General features: G+C 46.6%; 1 protein-coding gene across 7 annotated transcripts in view; it reads left to right on the top strand.

Moving 5' to 3' along the window:
* Positions 1 to 24,293, top strand: part of CHD2 (chromodomain helicase DNA binding protein 2) — an 84,798-nt gene that overhangs the window by 46,699 nt on the left and 13,806 nt on the right. For 6 of the 7 annotated variants that reach the window (XM_017742603.1, XM_017742607.1, XM_017742604.1 and 3 more), the window contains 23 exons: positions 698 to 784; positions 6,465 to 6,526; positions 7,765 to 7,887; positions 8,196 to 8,342; positions 9,230 to 9,363; positions 9,944 to 10,169; positions 10,896 to 10,996; positions 11,648 to 11,692; positions 11,845 to 12,020; positions 12,692 to 12,816; positions 13,422 to 13,638; positions 14,263 to 14,352; positions 15,238 to 15,428; positions 16,438 to 16,626; positions 17,100 to 17,262; positions 17,635 to 17,787; positions 18,278 to 18,349; positions 19,435 to 19,584; positions 20,179 to 20,327; positions 20,835 to 20,931; positions 21,655 to 21,747; positions 22,224 to 22,397; positions 23,306 to 23,481. In XM_017742603.1, the coding sequence (XP_017598092.1) occupies positions 698 to 784; positions 6,465 to 6,526; positions 7,765 to 7,887; positions 8,196 to 8,342; positions 9,230 to 9,363; positions 9,944 to 10,169; positions 10,896 to 10,996; positions 11,648 to 11,692; positions 11,845 to 12,020; positions 12,692 to 12,816; positions 13,422 to 13,638; positions 14,263 to 14,352; positions 15,238 to 15,428; positions 16,438 to 16,626; positions 17,100 to 17,262; positions 17,635 to 17,787; positions 18,278 to 18,349; positions 19,435 to 19,584; positions 20,179 to 20,327; positions 20,835 to 20,931; positions 21,655 to 21,747; positions 22,224 to 22,397; positions 23,306 to 23,481 (3,140 nt within the window). Of the gene's footprint in view, positions 1 to 697; positions 785 to 1,797; positions 1,919 to 6,464; positions 6,527 to 7,764; positions 7,888 to 8,195; positions 8,343 to 9,229; positions 9,364 to 9,943; positions 10,170 to 10,895; positions 10,997 to 11,647; positions 11,693 to 11,844; positions 12,021 to 12,691; positions 12,817 to 13,421; positions 13,639 to 14,262; positions 14,353 to 15,237; positions 15,429 to 16,437; positions 16,627 to 17,099; positions 17,263 to 17,634; positions 17,788 to 18,277; positions 18,350 to 19,434; positions 19,585 to 20,178; positions 20,328 to 20,834; positions 20,932 to 21,654; positions 21,748 to 22,223; positions 22,398 to 23,305; positions 23,482 to 24,293 lie in introns of those variants that run through there. The other variant, XM_017742609.1, reaches the window with a different exon arrangement.

Consider the following 24,293-nt stretch of genomic DNA (forward strand, 5'->3'; position numbering starts at 1 on the left):
TCTTATACACAGTGTATTAAACTGGTGAGGTCCTCATTTAACAGCAAAGAGCACAACCATTCCCAGCAGTGACCTCTGCACATCTGTGTGCCCTGCGCTGCCAAACCACATTCCTGTCAGTGCATTCAGGAGAGGAACCAGCAGCCACTGCCTTGCCTTGCCAAAGGACAGGGTATCTTGCTCCATTTGCCATCCAGGCTGGGCCACAGAATTCACCTTTGAAGTTGCAGCTGACAATGTCTCCAGGCAGCTGATGGGGCATTCCCTATGGAAAGGAATTGTGCTGGAAGCTGTTAGTGACAGAGAATTGCCCTGTTGACGTGGTAGGTCTGTTCATTCCACGTCCTCCATACCTTTGGTTGCCTCCATACCTTTGGTACCAGTGCTGCAGAGGGCTGGTTACCTCAACACTCTGTCCTCCAGCCTGAAGGAGCTGGAGAGTGATTTGTACTTTGGTGGAAAGATGGACCACTGTAAAGATAACACTGAGATAAACACATGCTGCTTTAGAATGGTGCCAAATACCCCAAAATAATAATAATCTCTTTCAGCCAGTTTTTTTAAAGTGTCCACCTACTGGTTGCTAATTCCCTAATGGTTTTCTGTTGATTTTTTTTTTAAACACCATCAAGCTTCTCTAAAATGTCAAAAATAATTGGGGTGAAGCAGGCCTTCTGATGGTCTGTTTATTTTGCAGATGTGGGAAGAATATCCTGATGTTTATGGGGTTAGGAGGTCAAACCGAAGCAGACAAGAACCGTCACGATTTAATATAAAAGATGAGGTAAGGAAAAAAAAGGATGAGGGGTCACTGAACACATAAAACCAACGAAACCCAAAGAGCAAAGGGAGGTCTCATCTGCATTGCCTTGTAAACACTGAGTCCCAGCTTGGTGCATGGATGTTGGAGCTCACAGTTGAGGTCCCAGTCCTGCATCTGGATCTGCTTGACCTGAGACCTGTGGAGTGAGCGGGACACTGCCTGGGCTGAGATCTGCATGCACTGATCTGATTGCTGGAATGGGGCGTAATGCAAGTCATGCTCTGCTGTAGGAACATCCTGGAGAGGAGTCTGTGTAATAAAAAAACCAGAACAAAACCAAAACGCAACACAAATCCAACCAGGAATAAAGGAAAGTTCCCAGAAACACCTCATAGCAACAAAATAGTCATTGCCTATCCTGGAATGGATCCCACTAATAAATGCATTTGTGTGTGTGCTGCTTTATGACCCATCAATTTTCTTTGGTTGAATACTGGGTAGTCTTTCATGCTTCAGTTGGAGGTGGCAGTGGTCAGAGCCTGGCAGCCAAACCTTCTAATTGTTCCTGTTTCAGAACACTGTTGTTTTTTTTTTTTTTGAAGATGTAGGAATTAGGTGCCACCTTCATTTGCATCTGACAGGTTTTCTGCATGGAGCATTTCATCTGCAGGTCTTCAGGAAGGTCGAGTAGCTATAGCAGAGGGGTAAGAGAACCAGAGAGAGGCTTTCGTGGAGAGCTTGGGGCTTGGGGCTGGGAATCTGAAGATAAGCAGCAGACTTTGAGCAGAGCAGGAGCCCAGTAGTGCTCTCTGATTTGGGCTGTTTGTGCTTCACCACCAAGATGTGCATTTGGATGCTCAAGGGGTCACATGCAGGTCTCCAGCTCCTTGCCCTGGTGCGTTGTTGCTGAGCCTTGTGGCACCCCAGTGCCACCAGCTGCCCCCCCAGACTCCTGTGCTGGCTGTCCCGCAGAGCAGAGGTCAGGAAGGGGCTCGGGGTGCACCATTGACATAGCTTTTGTTTTCCTTTTCAAGTTGGCAGAGGCTGGGCTGGCCGGCCGCCCCTCTGTGCGATGCCCCGGCATGCACTGTGCCGGCGACCTCACACCCACCCCAGAGCTCCGCTGCACACCCCCCTGCCCTCTTAGGGGCCCAGGTAAGTCCCTTCTTTTTTTGTTTTACAATATTACGTGGTTTTGCAAATGTTGTTTTCTTTTTCGATATCTTTATTTCCTACTACTTAAGGTACAATAAAAAAAAAATTAAAATCTGAGATGCAAAAACTTTGCTATACCACAAAATATTGTAAAAAACAAAAAAACCCCAAAGGTCCTCCAAATGACCCCCACTGCAACTTTTGTGAAACTGCTGAAATTAAAAAAATTGGAGCACCCCCTCACCCCTCTCTCCCCAAAGAAACACTGACTGGTCCCCACAGGGCAACTCCCATCTGCAGCAGAATCCAATGGAGGGTGTGACCTGTCAGGAGCACAGTGCTGGGGCCTCGCAGAGAGCAGGAGGAGATGGAAAGTCTTGCTTTTGGAAGACACCAAGCGAGAGGAAATAGCATAGCTCAAGTCTGCGTGGTGCTGAGCACTCCTTGCTGCTGCTGGAGGTGGCAGAAATCCAAGGCACGTCTGAAGATGGTTTTTGCCTTCGCAGGGTCAATCCTGTCGCCAGTGACCTGTGCCTGTTGCTTGCTGCTTGGGACTTCCAGCACAGTGTCTGGGGGCTTGTAACTGCCTTCTTCCCTAATGCTTCTCTGCAGATTAGCAAAGAGCGTCTTGCAGGCAGCGTGGCTCAGAGACCAGAGCAAGGATGAGCCATCCCAGCTCCCTGCACTGCCCCGTGACTCACCTGTGCGGGGGAGATGGCGCACAGGTGGAGGTGGTTCTGGTTTTGGGGCCCTTCTCAATCACCATGTCCTCTGAGAGCAGCATTCTGGGTAGGGTTATTTGTGTGTTAGAAATGGTTCCCTTCTGGGGATTTCTGGGCTCCTTGTGTAGGTGTCCGAGGTGTGATCAGGGAGGGTGATAACTCGTGATCAATACCCAGGCGTGGGCTGAGCCATCGGGGAAGTGAAAGCGCAGCTTTGCATAGGAGCACAGAGCTGCTCAGGGGCCCAGAGCTGTCTCCAGGAACAAGAGAATGTGTAAGGTTTTTAGTAAAAACACTACTTCCCCAGGCATTTTCTTTGCAGTTAATAAATCAGCTTCAGGTTTCAGCCAGGGGATGTGAGGAGTACAGAACCAAGTGCCTTTTAGAGTATTCAAATTGAAAGGGGGCAGATTTAGGTTAGATAGATAAAGGAAATTCTTCCCTCTGAGGGTGGTGAGACCCTTGCACAGGGTGTCCAGAGAAGCTGTGGCTGCCCCATCCCTGGAAGTGTTCAAAGCCAGGTTGGATGGGGCTCTGAGCAACCTGTGATAGTGGAAGGGGTCCCTGCCTATGGCAGGGGGTTGGACTGGATGGACTTTAAGGTCCCTTCCAACCCAAACCATTTTATCATTCCATCATTCTGTGATTCTGGGGCAGTTGAGAAATTAATGTGCCCCAACCAGACACAATATTTTTACTATAAAAAGAATAGCTTCAGATTGAATTTGGTGACAGATGTCAGTGCATTTTTTCTGTCAAAGAGAGGCCTGAAGTCACGCACCAGTGTGTTCTAAAAATACAGCTGGTTTTCCTATTGGAAAAAAAAAATCTGCTCATTTGCATTTTGGTCAATGTATTTCAAATGTTACTAGTCTCACTGAGAAAGAGAAGTTCAGCAGACATAAAACTAACTGGATGAGCTGAGATTCTCCAGCTTTTCTGAAGCACTAGAGCTTGGCTTGCTCTGAAATAAGCAAGTCCTTAGTTTGACTTCAGTCTGAAATACTTACTGGCTCTGTTCAAGCAAGTCATTGTCTCTCCTAATAGGTCCAGAGGCTCACCTGGACCTCCTCTCCAATGGCCTGGAATCTCCATTTCTCCTGCCCTGGGCTAGTGGCAAGGACACTCGTGGATAATCTGTAGGAGCAGAACTTTGAATAGTTCCGTGTTGCTCTTCTTGGTGCTACATGTGCAGCATCATTATGTTTATCCGGCTTTGCTCCACGGCAAAATGCAGTGTAATTAATTTAGTAAAAGTGTGTGCACTTTATGTGCTGGGAGAGGGAGAGAATTGATGTGAGGAGTCAGTGAGGCGTGGAGAGGGAAGGCTGATCCCTTAAGCTGGAGATGGGGAAATTGTAAGTGGCCAGATCCTAGTCCAGCTGGAAGTAGTGGTGCGGGAATAAGTTAGGTAGATTTGTAGTGTTTGATAAAGGGGACCTAGGGAAGACAGGTCATCTTTCCCCTTGGCCACAGCAGCAGCACCCCAGCGGGGCAGCCTGAGCCCAGCACTGGCACTCGCGCTCTGGACCGAGCAGCATGACCCGAGCCCCTCCTGCTGGGCTGACAAAAACCCCACTGGGGACTGGGGACGGACTTTGCCAGTCTAGCTTGTGTCATTCAAGGAGGTAACGTTACTAAAATTCAAGTTGCATGTGATTTCCCAACCAGTCTGTTCCTGATGATGGTGGTGGTGGGCAGACAGGGCCTCGGGTGCACACTCTGGACCTGGCATGCCCTGGCTCTCTGGCTGTCCTCTGTCCTTCCTTGAACAAGGAATTTATCACCAGGAGACACGATGGAGCAGGGAGGAGAGGCTAAGGAGCTGCAGTATGGCACTTCCCAGCACTCCATACTGGGATGGGGAGGATGTGGGAGCACAAGGCAGGCAGGTGACTCAGGCTGGGGACTGGCTGTGTCAGTGGAGATGGAGCTGGGCTTGACATGCATCCAAAACACACAATGGTGTCTTTGAAAAGTGTAAGAGAAGGCGGCTGAGCTGCAGTCACAAGTTATATTTTTCAAGGTGGAAGAGGGGAGGAAAAGTCGAGTCATGAAGAGATTGTCATCAGCTTTGTAGACCCAGCGGCAGAGCAGGGAGAGAGTACAGGCATTAGAAAAATGGACACTAGAAGCTTGGAAAAGGGGATTTTGGCACAGAAGTGGAGTTAATTTCAAAGAGCTAAAGGTTGTATTTGGTTTTCTCCCAATGTGATCTTCTCTGATGCAGGGCAGAACAGAAATCCATCTCTTTTTACTTGTGGCTTGCCAAAATACAGCAAAAGTAAACGTGCACTGAGGGACAGCTGTTAAAATCATGCCCAATTAGAATGGAAAAGCTTCAGAAAGTGGATAAGAGATTAAAAGAGAAAAGGAAAATTGAGGACTTTCGGATTCTGTGTGTCAAAACAAATCTGTGGAATGCTTGGCTTGTGTTGCAAGAGTAGGTAGGGCTCTCCATGGTGTTTGCCAGGCACTTGCTTCATGCTTGGTAAATGAGACAGGGATTTCATGCAGGCCCGTGAAACAGGTGGATGAACACGTGTTTGTAGTAAGATATGGTGCAAAAGGTGTTACTGTGCCACATGCAAATCTGACACCAAATCCAGGAAAGCTCATGGTCAGACATGGAGTCCAGTATTTTAGTGGATTTTAATGGATACACTGATGCAAGTGAGACAGGCCTTTCTATGGGCCTGAAGGAAAGCTGGAAAATGGGAATGAAGGATGCACGTTGCAACTCACACCATTTCACAAGATCCTTGTGTGCACAGCTGTGTAAGCTCTGTCCAGGAGGGCAGTGGGGGTGTCAGAGGATGCAAACTGTGGTGATGGACAGACCTGTCCATCATGGCCTGGAGCCAAAGCTGAATACTGTGGCAAAAAGCAGCTAGAGGCGGAAGATTTCTAGTAAGTGTGTGGCGCAAGCAAACTTAGAGGCTACTTCTGTCATTTTAATACTTCTCTAGAAATTTCACATGGGTTTCTTCAGTTTTGTCCCTGCCTATTTGTGTTTGCTGGGGGAAGATAAGAAGTCATGTTGTCTGTGTGGTGATCTGTTTACATGGTTGACTAGTTTTTATGAAAATGGGGTTGTGTACAACCAGCATAAAGAGATTATTTTAGCTATCTTGGTCTGTGGGAATTAGTGACACCCACTTTTAAAATAGTACAGCAAGTAGTTAGAATAACTCTAGATATATTTAGCCACAGAGACTTCACTGGTGGAAACTGTAGGACTAGGAGGAAGGAAAGCAGCAGGACACGGCTCTGACCCAGTTGGGTCCTTGGTGACTTTTGCTGTGGCAGAAAAAACCCAACAACAAGACAGGGACACTCTTTTGATGAGAATATTGCCTTTTTATGACAATATTTTTATTTCATTCCTTGTAGGAAGTTTGTGCAATGAAGGCAGAGATCATAATGCATTTGTTGGGATAAATTCACCCATGGGTTTGCAATCCCTGGGGTGTTGCACACACTGCAGGTCTGCCTGCCCGCTGCTGCCATGGTGTCTCTTGGGCACTGGGGGTTGATGCTGAGGGGTGGATGGGTCCTGAGCTTAGGGACTCCAGGATAGGTGATGTTGTAGAGCTCTCCAGGCTTCCTGCAGAGAGTTTCCTTCCTCACATTGAGAGCAGAGCAGCAGGACTGTGCAGCTGAGGTGGTGGTGCTGGGAGGCAGCTGCTCTGCACCAAAGCGTCCTTCAGGCTGCAGGGGAAGGAGCTGGGCTCAGCCCACGGGCACGTGTGTTTCACTTGCATCCTTGAGAAGACAGTCCAGAGTAAAGCCTACAACCTGATTTTCTTTCTTTTCAATTAAAGGCAAGTAGCGAATCTGAAAATGAGAGCCCAAAAAGAAGACGCCAGAAGCAGTTGAAAAGAAAGTAAGTTTCTAAGGAAAGGGTTTTGAGTGGTGATGCTTTGGTTTATTTCTCAGTACAGTAGCACACTGGATTGTTTGATAGGAGCTGTCAACATGGAGAGCTTGTAAAATAAATAAATACTTTAATATTTCCAGTAATAATACTTTGGATTACTAAAATTGAAGCATGAATATGTATCTATTGATGGATGCAATTTTCCAACTTTTGTTTGTATTTTCCTACTGTGCCTGTGATGGAATCTGAATGAGTCAGGTTCACTTTCTGTTGTCAGTCATTCACTCTTCCATCAGGTTACTGATTCTCCTTCAGAGATACTTAAAACTGTTTAATCCCTTCTCCTCCCACCTTTTTGATTAACTGAGAATAAAATGCCAAATTATTATCCTCTTTTATCTTCTATAGCTCTCTGTTAAAACAAAAGAACTTCTATAAAGAATGCTTTGGATGTCTGAGCACTGTAAATGAGTGCACTTACAGTCATGTTTTACTGCCTTTTTCCCATCTAAGAAGTACCTTTTAGTTTTTCCAAACACTGAAGTGAAGTAGGGAACCATGAGCTGCCTGATGGAGAAAATCTAAACACGGCCACATGATCCTGCTCACTTTCTCCTGCATCTTGTTTTTTAACTCTTCATTTAGTTGTACCCATCAGTGCAGGAGGGAAGGTGATAAAGTAGAGGGAGGACTGTGGTAATATGAACCTCTCCTGGTCAAGGAGAATGATCTTTGTGGACCCTCTATGTCCCCTTGGAGAGAGGAGGGGCTCCTCCAAAAGGCATTTTGGAGCTGCAGCTTTGTTCTGAGTTGCCCTCAGAGAATGTGCTTCCTTCCACTAATGGTGCAATGTGACTTGGCTTCACACTTGGAAACTTGAATTGACAGGAGAATTTAGATGTCTGGACACTCGTTCCATTTTCTGGGCTCCAAGGCACTCGTGTAACTGTGCACATTGTGGCTCGTGCTCTGTGACAGTGAGCACTTCTCTTCAGATCCTTCCAGCCCATCTCAAAAATGCAGAGGTAGAGGAAAAAAAATCAATCAAAGCCCTTGCCCACCCAGGTTTGAGCAGTACAGCTCTGCCACCAGCACGTGGTTGCATGTGGTAAGAGCTGCTCTCACTCAAGGCAATCCTGCCTCTGTGTGAACAAAAGCCCAGGTGACTGAGACCCCCCAGGTGTTTGTTCAGGTGTTTGTGTAGAAATATCATTGCCCTTCATGACCTACATTTCTGACCACAGAATTAAATGGAAAAGAGAGGTCTCTGCCGGAGAAGAGGATGAAGATGGAGGGGAGCAAGGCACCAGTGGAGAGAGTGAGCCTGAACCGAAGAAAATTAAAGCAAGAAGGCCCGTCCAAAGGAGGTAAGGAATGGTTGGTTCAGTCTCTTTTTCTGCCTGTGCTGCATGGAGAGGAAATCCCTGTTTGTCACTAACGAATGTGTATTTTTCCTGCAATATTACCCTTGTTTACGGCCTAGTAAACCTAGGGCCTAGTTACTCCCTCATCTCCCCATCTCATGCTCCAGTGAGCAATAGAGTGTTTTCCATGATAGAGCAGATTAAATCCCTTAGGAGTCTAATATTTGAGACTCGTGCTTCCTTAAAGACTTACTAAAGCAGATATTTACACAAACCATGCTGTATTATGGCTTTATTAACTCTTATTTTAGAACAGTGGCCAAAACTGGTGTTAAAAAGCCCCACAAAATCCAGCGTGGGAAGAGGAAGAAACCAGACTCATCTGAAGATGATGATGATGATGAAGATGATGAGACCCCCAAGAGACAAACTCGGCGAAGAGCAGCCAAAAATGTCAGGTGTGAAGAAGAGTGGGGTTGCTTGGGGGTGAGAGCTGGCTGGGGAAGGGGGAGCACTGGGGGCCCTGACTCCCTGTGTGGTCCTGCAGAGACCCAGCTCTGCCCTGCAGAGACCTGTGGTTGAGGTGTGGCTCTTTTGACAGGTTCATGCTGGGAACATCCTGGTTTACCTCGTTTTGCCATCTGTGAAGGAGGGAATGTTTACCAGTCCCTCTTAGAGAAACGTGAGGAGGTTTGCATAATATTTGTAAAGCACTCTCAGATGAGATTAATAATTGCAAATAATAGATGAAAATGAGCAAAAGGGAGGAGCTGTGCTGGACTGGACCAATTGTCTGAGAGTGGCTGATAGATAATGCCCTGGGACAGAGTGTTGAGACAGGGTGAAGGTAAAGCTTTGTCCATTCCCCAGTGTACCTTCTCACCTTTCGGGCAGTCCCAATAAGGGACTTGCAAAGAGCCGTTCAAATGATATTTTGTGGTGGTTAAACATTCATCAAAGATGAGAAGTGCAGTTCCTAGGGCAGTGTAGGCACCCGTGCAGCCTCTGCAACCTCCATAGAATAATCTTTCCCTCAACAGTGGAGACTTTCTCTGTTATGGTCTTGCTTCTGCTGCAGAGATTGTTCCACCTTATGAATCATCTGATGTTGGCCATGGTCAGAAAAATTATATGGGCAAGATAGAGGATTAGTCTGATAAAGTGTAGCTGTTTAAGTGTCTTGGGGAAAAATACTGAATGGATGACTTAAGGCATGTGTGTGCTGAACGTGCACTGAACCACGGGATAAATGCTGGAGAAGGTGCTCCAGTCTGAGCCATTCTCTGTGTTGGTGGGCTGGGAAGAATTAAGGGTTTTATATCAGTTTGGTTTTGATCTTATTCAGCTACAAAGAGGATGATGATTTTGAGACGGATTCTGATGACCTGATAGAGATGACTGGGGAAGGTGCTGATGAACAACAAGACAACAGTGAAACTATTGAGAAAGTCTTGGACATCAGGCTTGGAAAAAAGGGAGGTGCGTGGCTCTGGAAGAAGCCTTTATTTCTGATGGCAATCGCACGTGCTCATGGTTTCTTTGAGCTGGTGCAATGCTTTTGTAACTTCGAAGTGGGGCCAAGGGTTGTTTCAGTGCTTTTCATCTTTTCCTCTGTGCCTCTTATTTATGTCTTGTAATATGTAATAGCTTTTGTAACATATAATATTTAAAATCCTAAAATCTCTATAGTTTATGTACTCGGCAGCTTTCATTTAGCCTGCACACATTTTAGAGATGCAGTCATTTCTGCTTTTCTTTGCTTTGAAATATAAAACAGATCTAAGAGAGTCAGTTTTCATGGCCCCATTGACAAAGCCATAATGAAAATAAAGCCAATGTTTTGTTCTCAAAGCCTTACAAAAATGTTTTGTAAAACTGAATGGTTGTGAACACTTTCAAGGGGCCTTTGAATTATACTTAAAGAAAAGCTACTTATGACAGCTTTAAAAAGATGTGCTCCCGCAAAAGATGTATTACAAGAGTAACTTCCTGCTCTAATGCAGTTAATGCCCAGTGGTTGATAATGAAGGTACCAAATGCAGGCTGGTCTCTCTTGCAGCCATTGGAGCTTCCACCACGGTGTACGCGACCGAGGCCAACGGCAACCCCAGCGCCGACTTCGACCCGGAGAAGGATGAGGGGGAAGTTCAGTACCTGATCAAATGGAAGGGCTGGTCATACATCCACAGCACGTGGGAGAGCGAGGAGTCCTTGCAGCAGCAGAAAGTGAAGGGCCTGAAAAAGCTCGAAAACTTCAAGAAAAAAGAGGAGGAGATCAAGCAATGGTAGGCTTCACTCCAGGCAGTGATTTGGCCTTGGGCAAGTGATTTTCAGCCAGAGGTTTGAGGAGTCGTGACTGAAAATGTTTGATTTCTTCTTACAAAGTATGTTTCATGTGCACTCTGGTCTCTCTTTGCCTGCTGAGGAATGTCCCCCTCACAGAAATGATGTCTGCAGTGTGGATGGCTGTAAAATGGAGAGGGCAAGGCATAAGTTCATACTATTGCTGCTTCCTAGGCTTAAGAATTGGGAGAGCTGGTGACAAATAAATGGTGCACAGACTCGCCTGGCCCAGGAGGTGCTGTGAGGGCTTGCAGCCTTACTAACTCTTGTTAATTGTGGTCTTGTCTGTGTAGAAGTTTTTGCATCAGTTTATGTCCAGCTTCCCCAGGAACTATAATGGGAAGCTATGGTGTATTTCCAAAGTGGTAAAGCTGGAGTAGCAGCTTCCATCTCTATTTGATTCCTGTTTTGAGACTGATTCTTGCATCAGAATAAGGCAGCATTTAACAGGGAGGCAATCTCAACATCTATGACATTTGCTTCTCAGCAATAATTTATAATTACAGGAAATTTAAGAAACATGTCATATAACAGTAGTTTGCTCCTGTGACTTGTCTGAATGTCAGAGCCGTGTAGGCAAGTAGATTTTCTATATGTAACATCCATGAGCACTATGACAGAAGCATTATAGTGGGTTGTTTTTTTCTTTTGGGTTATTTTGCATCTAGGCTGGGCAAGGTATCACCTGAAGATGTAGAATATTTCAACTGCCAACAAGAGCTGGCTTCAGAGCTGAACAAACAGTATCAAATAGTGGAGAGGGTAATTGGTAAGTGGAGCCAAGACTTTGGTAAAGGGGTGAAGTGGGAGTGGGAACTTTAATCCATGTGACAGCAGAAGGAGTGTGAAGCTCTCTCTTCTTCCCTGTCCTCCAGTATCCCTGAAGAAAAAACCCCCGGTATTTAGTGTATTTCATTGTGTGAAATTTAGGAATTTGGACAGTAGAAATCCAGGTTTACAGATTTGTATTTACAAGCAATACAAATAAGTGACTCTGCTTGCCTGGATTATGGGATGACGCACTTGTTTCTGAGGGGCTGCTGAAGTTCTTTGTCTTGAACCCTTTGGATGCAAGGTGTTTGTTTCCAAAGCAGCAGCATGGGCGTGGCTTTTGTGAGGACCACTTTCCGGGGTGTGGTTGAGGATGGGGTTAGGCTGCAAGGCAGCTCAGGGGTGAGATTTTCATGATTAATTCATAAAAATAAAAACAGAACTTACTGAGTGCTTTGGTAATATCACAGTCATGTCAGTCAGAAGTGCCAGCACCCAGCTGCTTTGGGAATTGGTGTGGAGAGCTGTTTAACCTATTTCCAGTAGAATTCCTGTAAAAACGTGGGTGTGAGGCAGTGATCGCCTGCCCTGCTCCCTCTGCTGGCTGCCAGCATTCCAACCCTCCCTTCCCTTCTCTCTCCAAACACAGCTGTGAAGACCAGCAAGTCTGCCACGGGACATTCAGATTTCCCAGGTAAAAGAGCATTTTTTTGGTCTCTCTACACTTTTCCTATGAGTCAAGAGCTGTCCTGTGGCTGTCCGGGCAGTTCAGCCTGTGAACTGCACTTGTGGTTCAGCTGCTCAACCTCAGGTGCTGAGCTTTGGGCTTTTTGGCATATTTTACAGCAAACAGTCGCAAAACATCCTCGAATGACCCCGAATACCTGTGTAAGTGGATGGGGCTGCCCTATGCTGAGTGCAGCTGGGAAGATGAGGCTCTGATCAGCAAGAAATTTCAGCACTGCATTGACAGCTTCAACAGTCGTAACAACTCCAAGACGATTCCCACCCGGGACTGCAAGGTTTGCTGGCTTCTCTTCTTTCCTTTGCTGGGTTCCTCCAGGCTGGGGGAAGATGCAAGCAGTGGGAACATGAAATTTTTTCAGGATAAATGTCAGAGAACATTTTCCCATCCTCCCACCTGCGTTTGAAGGGTTGTTTGCTGTTCTCGTATTGTACTTCAAGCAGAATGTGAACCCCTTTGAGTTTCATTTACTCTGTGCACAGTGAGAACGTTATGTCCCCCTGGGGAGTGGGAGGCTTAATTAATCCTTGCAAAGTGCTTCCTCCTCAGAAGGAGCTACAGCAGTTTTAATATCAATTGGATGAAAAAACAGCACACCTGGGAAAAGAGGAAGCCTGCAAGATGCTGATGCAGTGAAGGAGAGGGACAGGAATAATGGGAGAAAAACCAAAAGAGGACAAAGAAGGAAGTGGAGCTTGTTCCAACTCCTGTGCATTTTGTGCAGCTTACTACACTCCTGGGGGACTCAGAGCCCTGATCATAAACCAGCAGGCAAATCACAAGAAATGCAGCCCTCGCACTGGCTAGGAAAATGTGGATGGACTTGAACCAGTGAAGAGATAGGCACTCTTTGCTGAATTCATAGATTTCATTGCTGAATTTTCAGCCTTTCAGCTACTGACTATTTGGTCTTTTTCTTTGATAGACTTATGGCAGCATGTCTTTCAGGTGTTGAAGCAGAGGCCGAGGTTTGTTGCCTTGAAGAAGCAGCCCTCGTACATCGGTGGGGAGAACCTGGAGCTGCGGGATTACCAGCTGGAGGGCCTCAACTGGCTCGCTCACTCATGGTGCAAGTATGTACAGAGGCTGTGATGTTCATTCTGTGGCTTTTTTGTCCCAGAAGGATTTGGCACTCCTCTTTTCAAGTGAGGTCTTTACCTACCCTCCTTCTGCAGCTTGGAAGATTCCAAATATTATCATGCCTGGCTGTGTTGCAGACACGAATGCAGACATGCAGACATGAATTTAAGAAACCTTGTATGAAAACAAAAAGCATTTTCCCTGTCTGGGCCTGTTCACATGCTGAATTTGTGTGAGTCTGGCACATATCAGCCCTAGATTTCCATTGACTTAATGGGAAAAAAAGGTTTCTGGCTCAGTGTGCTTTTATACTCATTGAAGTCTTTGAGAAATGTCCTTCTAAAATTAGGCCACTGATTCCCCTCTGCCTTTGCCTGTTTTCCTCCAGTTTGGAGTCATCACAGTTAATTTTTGCATGTTTTTGTGCCATGTTCAGTCTGGCTGTCCCTGGGATCCACTTGGAATTGTTCAAATAACTGTTTTTGCACTGCCCCTCTCTGTCCTTGTTGTGGATTGCTGTTCACGTGGAGCACAGTAAATTCAAAGTGGCAGAAACATGCATTCAGGCAGCATTTTTGTTTGTTCTCCTCTTTCTCAGGAACAACAGCGTGATCCTGGCTGATGAAATGGGACTAGGCAAGACAATTCAGACCATATCATTCCTGTCCTACCTGTTCCATCAGCACCAGCTGTACGGCCCTTTCCTGGTGGTCGTGCCCCTGTCCACCCTCACCTCCTGGCAGAGGGAGTTTGAAGTGTGGGCGCCTGAGATAAACGTGGTGGTTTACATTGGAGACCTCATGAGCAGGAACATGGTGTGTAATCAGAGAGCAAAGGGTGAGGGCTCAGGGAGAAGCACTGGGTGCAAAGCAGCAGCTTGTGTGTGATGTGTGTGACACACAGTCAGCTGGAGAGGCTGGTGGATAGTGCTGGCAGCACTGCAGGCAGCTGGAGCTGGTGTAGCTGAGCATGTGGGTGTAATTCCCTGCTGCAGGGAATTTTCTGCTTTATTTTCCCTCTTGGAGTGAGTGCAGGAGTACTGGCTTCTCTCAGAATCTGGAAGCCACTACTGCTCTGGGCTGAAACATGCAGTGAGGAGTCCAGCAGTGTAAAAGTGCTTGTCTTCAGTGTTTGGAGCTATTCAGACAACAGAGCACACAAGTGTTGGGACTCTAATGGTGTCCACAGTGAGGTGATGTGTTCATTAATGTCACAACAGCAAGCTGACCTTATTTTGCTACCTGTGCAAGGGCAGTTGAAGAATGTGTGCACTAAAACAAGTTGTTCCTAAGGCACACTGAGCTCATCAAATGGCACCTTGGAACAACAAGGGTTTGGACTTGGTTGGAGTCTCTGGCTACAGCTACACTAAAAGAACAATTGTTAACTCTTTCCTTTTGATAACATGTGTTGAAGTCAACTTTTGTGTCCCCTCACAGATACGTGAATATGAGTGGATCCATTCTCAGTCTAAAAGATTGAAATTCAATGCACTTATCACAACATACGAGATCCTCCTGAAGGATAAGGTGAGTAATGCTCCAAGGATGTTTTTACTTAGACTTTCTCTCATTTTCAAACGGAAAGCCAGTCCTCAGCTAGTGGGTTTCACCTCTTCCCTCTGTGGTGATGGAGAACTACAGCCACTATTTGCTTTTTCTTGCCAGTAATGCACAGGGAATGTGGGGCACATGTTACAGTGTCTTCACTCTTGTACTGCACAGTTGTGCTATTCTTTTTACATGAAAGACATCTGGCAGTATCCAGCAGTACCTGGATTTTTACCTGGTTTAATTTAGGCTTGTTAGGAGGACAAAACATTACACTGAACCTCTGGCCACAGTGTTAACAGTATTTACATTTTTACATCCACAAGAAATTTGTCGGCTTAGGAAATATTCATCAGCCCTGTCAGTGTATCACTGAGTCCTAGCAGAAAACAAAAAGCTTAAAAAAAAGAAAAAAATTAAAATCAAAACTCTTGGATTATCTGAACTTTTTAGGCTTGTTAATCTGCTCTCCTATTCTTGCTGCAGTGTGGCTAGTGCTACCCAGGGCCCCAAGGGTATGGAGGAAGTGGGGAGTAAAGAGCTGGGAAAGGACTGTGCTTTCTGGGTAAAGCAAAGGAGGATTAGAGTAGGTGTACTTGCTGCAAGACTTCTGAGATACAGCAGGAGTGTGTTACAGCATGGCTAATTTCCACCGTTTCCTTTCTGGGAAGACACCTTGGTCCCCAAATTTTGTTAGCAAGAAAATCCTGCAAGCATCCAGCCGCAGGGCTGGGGCAGGACACGCTGGACAGCACACACTGCAGGGCTTTCTGCCCTTGGAGAGAGACACATGTGCAAGGTGGTGGGGCCTGTCTGACCCAGCGTCTCCTCGGCGCCTGTGTTTTTTTCCTTCTCTTCCTCCAGACTGTTCTGGGAAGCATTAACTGGGCCTTTCTAGGCGTGGACGAAGCCCATCGGTTGAAAAATGACGACTCCTTGCTGTACAAAACATTGATTGATTTCAAGTCCAACCACAGGCTGCTGATCACCGGCACCCCGCTTCAAAACTCGCTCAAGGAGCTCTGGTCCCTGCTGCACTTCATCATGCCAGAGAAGTGAGTCTCCTTCTGGGCCTTCCAAGAAATGTCTCGGTCCATTCTCATCTGTTAAATAGGCTCAAGGGAGTGCAGAATGGCAGAAATCCCTGAATTAAATCCCTGAATTAAACTCAGTGGTGTGACAGCAGTGACAGGAGAACAGACATTAGTTGGGAAAATCAAAGGTTAAATAACTAACACAAGGAGTATTTCTGGCAGCAAACTGAATGGGGAAACCTGATACATGGCTTTCAAATCTGTCTGCTGTCTTCCAGCCATCTCTAAAAAGCTAAATTCGTTTTAAGAAAATCTTCTCAGCCATTTCTGAGGTTTCCTGTACACTGTGGTTCAGGCACCCCTGCCCACCATTTCGTGCAGCTCTGGGGTGCTGTCTGGCTGATTGTGTGTCTACAGTGTAACAAATGTTTTGTTTTCTTTAAAATAAAATGAGCTATGGGCATCTCTAAGGCTAAGGCAAGCATGCCCCAAAGTTCACTAAAATGATGTTTGACTGCAAGAAGAGCTGTCCCCCAAATTCTTTTTGTTGGATCACAGAAAGAGTGAAGGAGAGGCTTGAGGTCTCCCAAGTGGAGGAGAGCGGATCTCCACATTTCAAAGGAGCTGTCAGAGGAGCCAACAATCCCAAAAGAGCCTTCAGAGCAGGGTAAAACAGTCCAGTTGTCAAAGCCCTGCCTCAGGGAGGCACCGCGGAAAGTTCAGAAACTACTGCCAGGTAAATGCCAACAGAGTAAAATAGTGGGGGACTTGGGATTTTGGGTCCTGGGAGTCAGTGTGGAGCTCAAATATAAGATGTTAGGAAGGCATCTAAGCCCAGAGAGCTTCTAGCTTTGCCAGCCATCTGTTTAGTTAACCTGAGCAGAGTGAACCTCTTGTCTTCCACTGTGTTTCCATTAAACTGATGGTCTCCTGTCTTGTGGTGGAGCAGGAGTGTATCCAATAGATGCTGTTTGGTGCCATAAGACAAGAGATATTCTGACCCTTCCTTTCTCTTCCTTTCTGTTGCCAGGTTTGAGTTCTGGGAGGATTTTGAAGAGGACCACGGGAAAGGTAGAGAGAATGGCTACCAGAGCCCCCACAAAGTCCTGGAGCCGTTTCTCCTGCGCAGAGTGAAGAAGGATGTAGAGAAATCTTTGCCAGCCAAAGTGGAGCAGATCCTCCGGGTGGAAATGTCTGCTCTGCAGAAACAGTATTACAAGTGAGTCACTGAATAAGTTACTGGGAGTGCCAGTAGAAATGGACACATCTTTATGTGGTCCTTGGCAATATGTTCCTTCAGAGGGCAATGTGACACCATCACCTGTAGTACTGGGAGCTTCCCAGTAGGAATATGAGGTAGGGTGGTTGGTATCTTTCCTTCTGGGAGATGCTTTTGTAGAGTGATACAGTTCAACTGGCCAGTTTTGCAAGACAGAGGTTATGTCTTTCCTGGGGGAGTGAAAATATGCACGAAATTGGCAGGCTGTTGAATATTAAACTGTGATAATATCAACAAGAAAGTCAGGTCAGGGTTTTTAGGGAGGAAAGAGCAGTATTCTGTAAGAGAAGTGAGGAGAGATGGAGGGCGGGAAGTAGGCTGATGCCTGAATGAGCTCTTCCTGAAGGTTTTGTTCCTCCAAGACTCTGCTCTGCACTGAGTGATGATCTGGGCTTTAATTTTCCTGCCTGCAGGTGGATTTTGACAAGAAACTACAAAGCTCTTTCAAAGGGAACAAGGGGAAGCACATCTGGTTTCCTGAACATTGTGATGGAATTGAAAAAGTGCTGCAACCATTGCTACCTTATCAAACCTCCTGAGGAAAACGAGAGAGAGAATGGCCTTGAGACCCTGCAGGTGAGTGGTGTCCTTGGTCACCACCTTTTTTCCTTAGATTTCATTCTTTTGTCCTCCCAGCAGGATAATATCTGGTGAAGCTTTAGCTTCTGTGGCTTCTCCTTTAAAAATAGTCCTCACAGCTAAGCCATTTGAACCCCCAGCCCTGCACTTCCACTGTAGGCAACATTTTATGGCCTTCAAGAGCAGGAGTTGCAGGCAGTGTAAGATCTCTCTTGTGTGATGCACTGTGTGTGTGGCCTCTGCTGTGTAAACCCATATGATTAGATTAGAGATATACAAGAGATGCATGACCCCAAAAGGAGCAGGTCTGTGCAGGTCTCTGTGTGATGTACATAAGGGTAAGATTGGAAATGATGGTTATTTCTTCAGTCTCTGGTCAGGAGCAGTGGAAAGCTGATTCTCTTGGATAAGCTGCTGACCAGGCTGCGGGAGAGAGGCAACAGAGTGCTGATCTTCTCCCAGATGGTGAGGATGCTGGACATCTTGGCAGAGTACCTGACTATCAAACACTACCCTTTTCAGGTGAGAAACATCAGCATGGAAAACAATGTGGGTCCCCTTGAAAGTGGGGAAAAAGTGGAGGGAGCTTCAGCAATGGGAGTCACTGAGTTCCCCAGAGGCTGGTGGCTGGGATTACAGGTGGCACTTACTGGTGGCAACTGGGATGTCCCTTCATTTCGGGATGGCCCCATTTCTGCAAAACTCCTCTGACAGGCCACTCCTGTGATATCACTGTCCTGTGATAAACCCTGAGGAGAGGACAGTGAGCACAGAGAGCCTGGCTGGGAGCCTGTAACGGGAGCTGTGGTGTCACCCGCTGTGTGCCTGCTCCCCGAGCATCCCCCAGCCCTTGTGACACAGCTGAGGCAGTGCAGTTATTTTTAATTGGCGGCTATTTTTAACAATTAAACGCTGCAGGCAGCAAAGGGGGCTGTAGGGCTGACAGCACTCGGGTGCAGCCCTCAGGGCTCCTTTACCTTCTTTCTTTTATCATTATTGTTGATTTTTCCAGCGCTTGGACGGCTCGATCAAGGGGGAGATCCGAAAGCAGGCGCTGGATCACTTCAACGCCGACGGCTCCGAGGTACCGCAGGCCTGGGCAGAGGGTTTGTGGCTGAGCCACAGGTTGTGTCTGACAAGAGGGGATTAGTTCAGTTCAGTTCTTTTTACAGTACCCCAGGTACTTTTAAAGACACAGATATGGCAGGGGGTGGTCACAGCCACATTTGTATTAAATCTCCCACATCCAAGGAACAGGGCTGTGAGCCACATCTCCAGAAAGTCCTGAAGAAGCTGGGAAGAGCCAAAATTTAGCAATTCTCTCCCTGTTGGTCTGGAGAATGAGATGGTTGCTGAGTGATTCCAGTCTGAAGCTGGTTTTGGATATGAAATGGCAGAGGCAAAAGGAGGATTTTAAGTGCTGGCAGGCAGTGAAGTCTGATGTTGGAGGTGAAAGTCTCCAGTGTAATAGGAGAGGGCATCTGAAGCCTCTCATCTGGGCTTGCTGACTCACAGTGACTGGTGCAAGACACTTGTTTTTGTGTCAGTCAGCCCAGCTGTGAGAAATACCTTTCCTCACTCCAGAAGCCTGAGCTGGAGCAGAATTCTTGGCTCACACAGGAGTTGGGAGAGATCGTGGTTGTGGGAAAGTTAACAAAAGGAAGTGTGAGGGGGGAAGGAGCAAGAATGCCCATAGATCCCCTGTCCTGAGGGCATCTGTGGAGGTTGAGGCATCTTGGCTCTAACCTGGCACAGTCTGTTCATTGCTGATCTCACTCCTAACAGGATTCAGGCAATAAAAAGCTGGTGTTTGCCTGCTGCTGTTGTAGGAATCTGGTGGGCAATGTGGTCTGACCTTCAAAAGTGACTCCAAGGTGCCCTTGCCTTGAGCTGCTTGTGTTGCTCTCCCGTATTGATTCATGTCTGGAGTAGCACACCCTTCACCTGGGCCAGCACTGCCTCCCTCTGGGTCTGGGCTCAAAGACTGGTGCTGCTCAGCCTGCATGAACAGGGTATATGGGAAGGAAATAGTTTTTCAACTTTAAAAAGCATGAGTGCAACAGAGCCTTCCCTCCATTTCCTTGTACAGTTTTTGAGTCACCATTGCCATTTTATACCCACAGTTACAAGTTGGTTAACTCATGGATACTTCTGTTTTTTCCTTCCCAGGACTTCTGTTTCTTGTTGTCAACACGAGCTGGGGGGCTGGGAATAAATTTGGCCTCTGCTGATACTGTTGTTATCTTTGACTCGGACTGGAACCCCCAAAATGATCTTCAGGCTCAGGCCCGAGCTCACCGGATCGGACAAAAGAAGCAGGTGAGAAGAGTTGCCTGGGTTGTTTTCACTGTGCCTTCAGTGTGTGCATCTAAACAGCCTCTCACCTCACCAGAGCTTCTGAAAACATGGGCTTTTTGTCCCAGTCCTTGCTCCAGAGAGTGCTGCCCAAGGGAATCTCATTTAAAAAGTAGGAGACAAAAAACCATCCCAGATTTGCCAGATCCCAAGTCTTTCTGTTGGTTTTGAACAAACCCGGAGCCCAACCCATGGAATTGCACTTCTCAGCCTAGTCCTAGTGGACTTTGTTCTTTCTTGCCCTGATAAAAAGTAGAACATCCGCCTTTACTAGGGGTTATTAGATATGTGAAAAGCTTGGTGCTAGTTTGAATTTAGAGTGGTTGTTTCAGAAGATTTTTACTCTGTGCTTAGGCACACTACAAGATCTGTGTTAACCATCCTGATTTTAACTGGATCTCCTGAGATACAAAGAGAATGTGCTTGTTTTTCTTCTGAAAAAGCACATCTGTACATGAAGACACAATGCCAGCAGCCCAGTGAAAACAGCTGAGGGATGCATTGCTATATCAGCAGAGCCTGTCCAGGAAATAGCTGTGTTCTCTTTTTGCCACTCAGGTGAATATTTACCGCCTGGTCACAAAGGGGACAGTGGAGGAGGAGATCATTGAGAGAGCCAAGAAGAAAATGGTGCTGGATCATTTGGTTATCCAGCGTATGGACACCACTGGCCGGACTGTTCTGGACAACAACTCTGGGAGATCCAAGTATGTGACTGTGTCAGGAGGCAGAAATGTCTGGAACTCGTGGCATAACCAGCTTCACTTGCTGGCATTTTCCAGTATTTATTTGATAAAGTACAGGGCAGAAGGCTAATAAGTAATGGCAGCTTCCACTGATTTGGCTTCTGCAGCCATTAATTTGGACACGTAGAATAAAGATGATGAGACATTAAAAATGAGTTTTAGTGTATTACTTGTTTTTCCTTCTGTCTTCCACCCAGAGATTATCCTGGTCTGAGGGAACCTGGCTGTGGAACAGCTGCATTTTGGCAGTGACCTCAGATTTTCTTCATTTCCCCCAGTAGATGGAGGTGGTTCCCATTGCAGTCTTTGTCTGTGCTAGAGCAGGAAAGAGATTAATAACAAAGCTTTTTATAGTGCTGGGTAGACAACTTACTCCTTGCTTCAGTTAGGAAAAACTTCGGTATGGTTTTGTGCTGCAGCAGTTCTGAACAGCTCAAAACACCTTTTCCTTCTCGTTTGTTCTTGCAGCTCAAATCCCTTCAACAAAGAGGAGCTGACAGCTATTTTGAAGTTTGGAGCTGAAGATCTTTTCAAGGAGCTTGAAGGGGAAGAGTCAGAGCCTCAGGTAGTTTGAAATTGAAATCACATAACAGTTTGTAGTGCTCTGCAGGTCTACAAGAGGGACTGTGTGGGGTTGCTCCTGCTTTGTTCTTGCCATGTGCATGAGAGCAGACAGGTAAACACGGGTTCTGGAGTAGCTGAAAGCAGAGTCTGGGGCTGGGGGACAAGGGGCTTGTGAGAGCCTTATTGTTGGGAATTAAATAGTAATGGTCACCAAGGGAGTCCCTTGGCTCCTGAGGATTATTAGCTAGTGACAGCACAGCCTGCTGAAGGCTCCTCTCCCTGCCTCTTCTGAGCACTTGTTCAGCATCCCTTTTTTGGTGGCTCTGAGCGAGGCGGGAGTCAGCACAGTGCAGTGAACAGGTTGCTCTCTCCTGCCTCAGTGCAGCATTGCTTGATAGTTTAGCATTGAGTGTTTTGCCCAATTCTCTTAATGGTCCAAGCAGCAGAGCTTCCCCCCAGGGAAACAGTCCACAGCTCATACATCTCACTGCCTGGAAATTTTCCCCACTGTTGTGCCTTGATGGTCCTTTCCTTCTGTTCTGTCACCTAATTTGTACTTTGTTGTACCACTTGAGCTAGTTCATCCTTGACCTCTGGGATGACACCCTGCAGATATTTGCACTTTATTTAGCTCATATCAGCACACGAGTCTGTTCTCAAAGCCTCTTACTTCCTGCTGTGCTCAGCACCCTCCGCTTTATCCCTCCTTCTCCCTGACTGGCAGGAGATGGACATCGATGAGATTCTGCGTCTGGCTGAGACACGGGAGAATGAAGTGTCCACCAGTGCCACCGATGAGCTGCTCTCCCAGTTCAAGGTATGGACCCCCAAGCTCTGGAGTGGGGTGTGGGAATGTGGCTCCCCACATCCTGCCGTGGTGGTGAGGTCAGTAACAGGCAGGAACACCTCGGAGAGATCACAGAATGGTTTGGGTTGGAAGGGAACTTAAAGACCATCCAGTTCCAACCCCTCTGATGTAGGTATTAATTTAATTTCAATAAAGTGGTTTTGAAGGCTGTGAATAAAATGCAGAATTTACCAAATTTGGAAACAAACCCAATAATTTACAAATACTCAGCAGTACTTCTTCAACTGCACGTACTTCCTCAAATGCTGGTAGTCCAAAGACGTGGCAAGGAGCCAGGAACGTAGTGCCATAGGGATCAATTATGAAGTAGTTATGGAAGTGTTGGCAGAGTTCCTATGGAGAAGGAGTTGAGGCTTAGCAGACAACTCTGGGGTGTTCCTGCCAGGGGAGGGAATTGCTAAAACTTCTCCTTTGCTTGTAAAAAGGTTGCCAACTTTGCAACCATGGAGGAGGAAGAGACAGAGCTGGATGAGCGGTCCCAGAAGGACTGGGATGATATCATTCCAGAAGAGCAGAGGAAAAAGGTGGAGGAGGAAGAAAGGCAGAAAGAATTGGAAGAAATCTACATGCTGCCTCGAATCCGGAGCTCAACTAAAAAGGTACAGCTCATCTTGAGGGGATGAGAGGCAGGAGGTGAGAGCTGGCAAAGGGAATGCTCAAGGGAAGCCTCCTTGCCATCTAAGCTTCTTTCCCTCCTCCAAAGTTGGTTGGGAATGAAGCACAGAGGTAGTACAGTGACCTCTTGTTGGCATCGTGCATTGGACCAATGGGTTGGGATGCAGTGTGAGGGCCCAGACTGGACTTGGTGTGACTCATCTCATCTTAGCAGATAAAATAAAAAGAATCCGTAGTGACCACAAAGCAAAGTATCCAATTGTACTGGGTTTTGCTGCAGATTTTGCCAATTTTTGGCCATCTCTTTTCCTTGGAGACTCTAGCTCCCTGGGTGACTCTTGCCTAAATGTGGATCCTGAGGGGCCAAAGAGATGGTGTCTTCCCAAGTTCTTTAGGTAATGGGATCCACCCCAATCCAAAAGAAAGTTGGCTGTGCAAGGATGCTCTGCTGGGACATGGGACTTTAAGAGGGTAGAACTGTTCTTTGGGGTGAGCTGGGGAAAAACATTGAAGTGAAAAATACAGAGAAGGATCATTCATGTAGGATGAGTCCAGATTAATTTCTGAGGTTGTCCTGGTTTTCAAAATAGTCTAAGGGACTGTGGCACAAACCCACAGAAATCAATATTTTAACATCTCTTAGTAGATCGAAATGGAATTGTGAAACTGGTGGCTGTAAAGGGAGGATGACCACCAGAGCCTCAGCCAGCTGGGAGCTGCAAGGTGTGCTGCCTCTCTGGGTTGGTTCCATGGGCTCCTGCATCCTCAGGAATGGATGCCGAGGTGTTTTACAGTCCATTAAATACTGCCAGTGCACGGAGGGACAGAAAAGGTTGTTAGCTGATTAGATTAGCAGTTGATAACTGTACTGCTGTTTCTCTGGCACGTGCAGGCTCAGACAAATGACAGTGAATCGGATGCAGAAACCAAGAGAAGGCTTCAGAGATCATCTGGATCAGAAAGCGAGACTGACGACACCGATGACGAGAAGAGACCGAAGCGCAGGGGACGCCCTCGGAGTGTTAGAAAAGACACTGTGGAAGGATTTACTGATGCTGAAATCAGGAGGTCAGTGCTGGGCACAAGAGACACTTCAGAAAACAAATATAGAAATCCCATGCAGGTGGAGAAAATTCCAGACTAATCCAGGAAGTGATCACCTGTAAGCATGTCAGTGGTTAGGCGGAGCTGGTTCACTGGGACTGCTTCTGTGCCTTTATATAATTCAGTTTGATCCCAGCTGATGACCTTAACATTCAGATCAGTGCAAATTGGACTGGGTTGTCTTTAGTCAGGCTGCTGTGGAGCTGGTACCTTCCTAAAATTAATCCGTGTTTAACTGCCCTTCCTGGGCCAAGTGCATCAAGCTAGTGCCATATAACATGTGAGGTCTTAGGTGCCATGAGCTGCAGAGCTGGAGAAACCAAGGGCTCTGGCTTTCCTGACATTTTTCTGGCAGTCATCCTGCTGATTTAAGCTCTAAGTGAAAGGTAGGCTCTGGCAAAAGGACCCCATGAGAAGCATTGGTGCTGTTGATCTGAGACCTGTGTGTCAGTCCCTGATGTCAGCTGGGGACTGAATTCCAGAACATTATTTTCTTCTATCTTCAAATTCTTGAGTCTTTTCCAAAGATCTTTGTCTTACAACTCTGCCCAGATGTTCAGCCAAAGATGGAAAAGAGGGGGTTGTGAGTTTTCCTTAACTCTCTCTATCTCTGAGCTGGTGTATTTTTAAGCAGGAGATATCAGGAGTTTTTGGGCTGTGAAGCTGCCCCGTAATCATCTTGCAACCATGGAGCAGGAAGGATATGCTGCAATATAACAGCCATTTAGGTTATTGTGATGTAGCAGAAAGAGGCTGAAAGAATACAAAATGAAAAA

Source organism: Corvus brachyrhynchos, unplaced genomic scaffold (genome assembly GCF_000691975.1).
Source record: "Corvus brachyrhynchos isolate BGI_N302 unplaced genomic scaffold, ASM69197v1 scaffold97, whole genome shotgun sequence".
NCBI lineage: Eukaryota > Metazoa > Chordata > Aves > Passeriformes > Corvidae > Corvus > Corvus brachyrhynchos.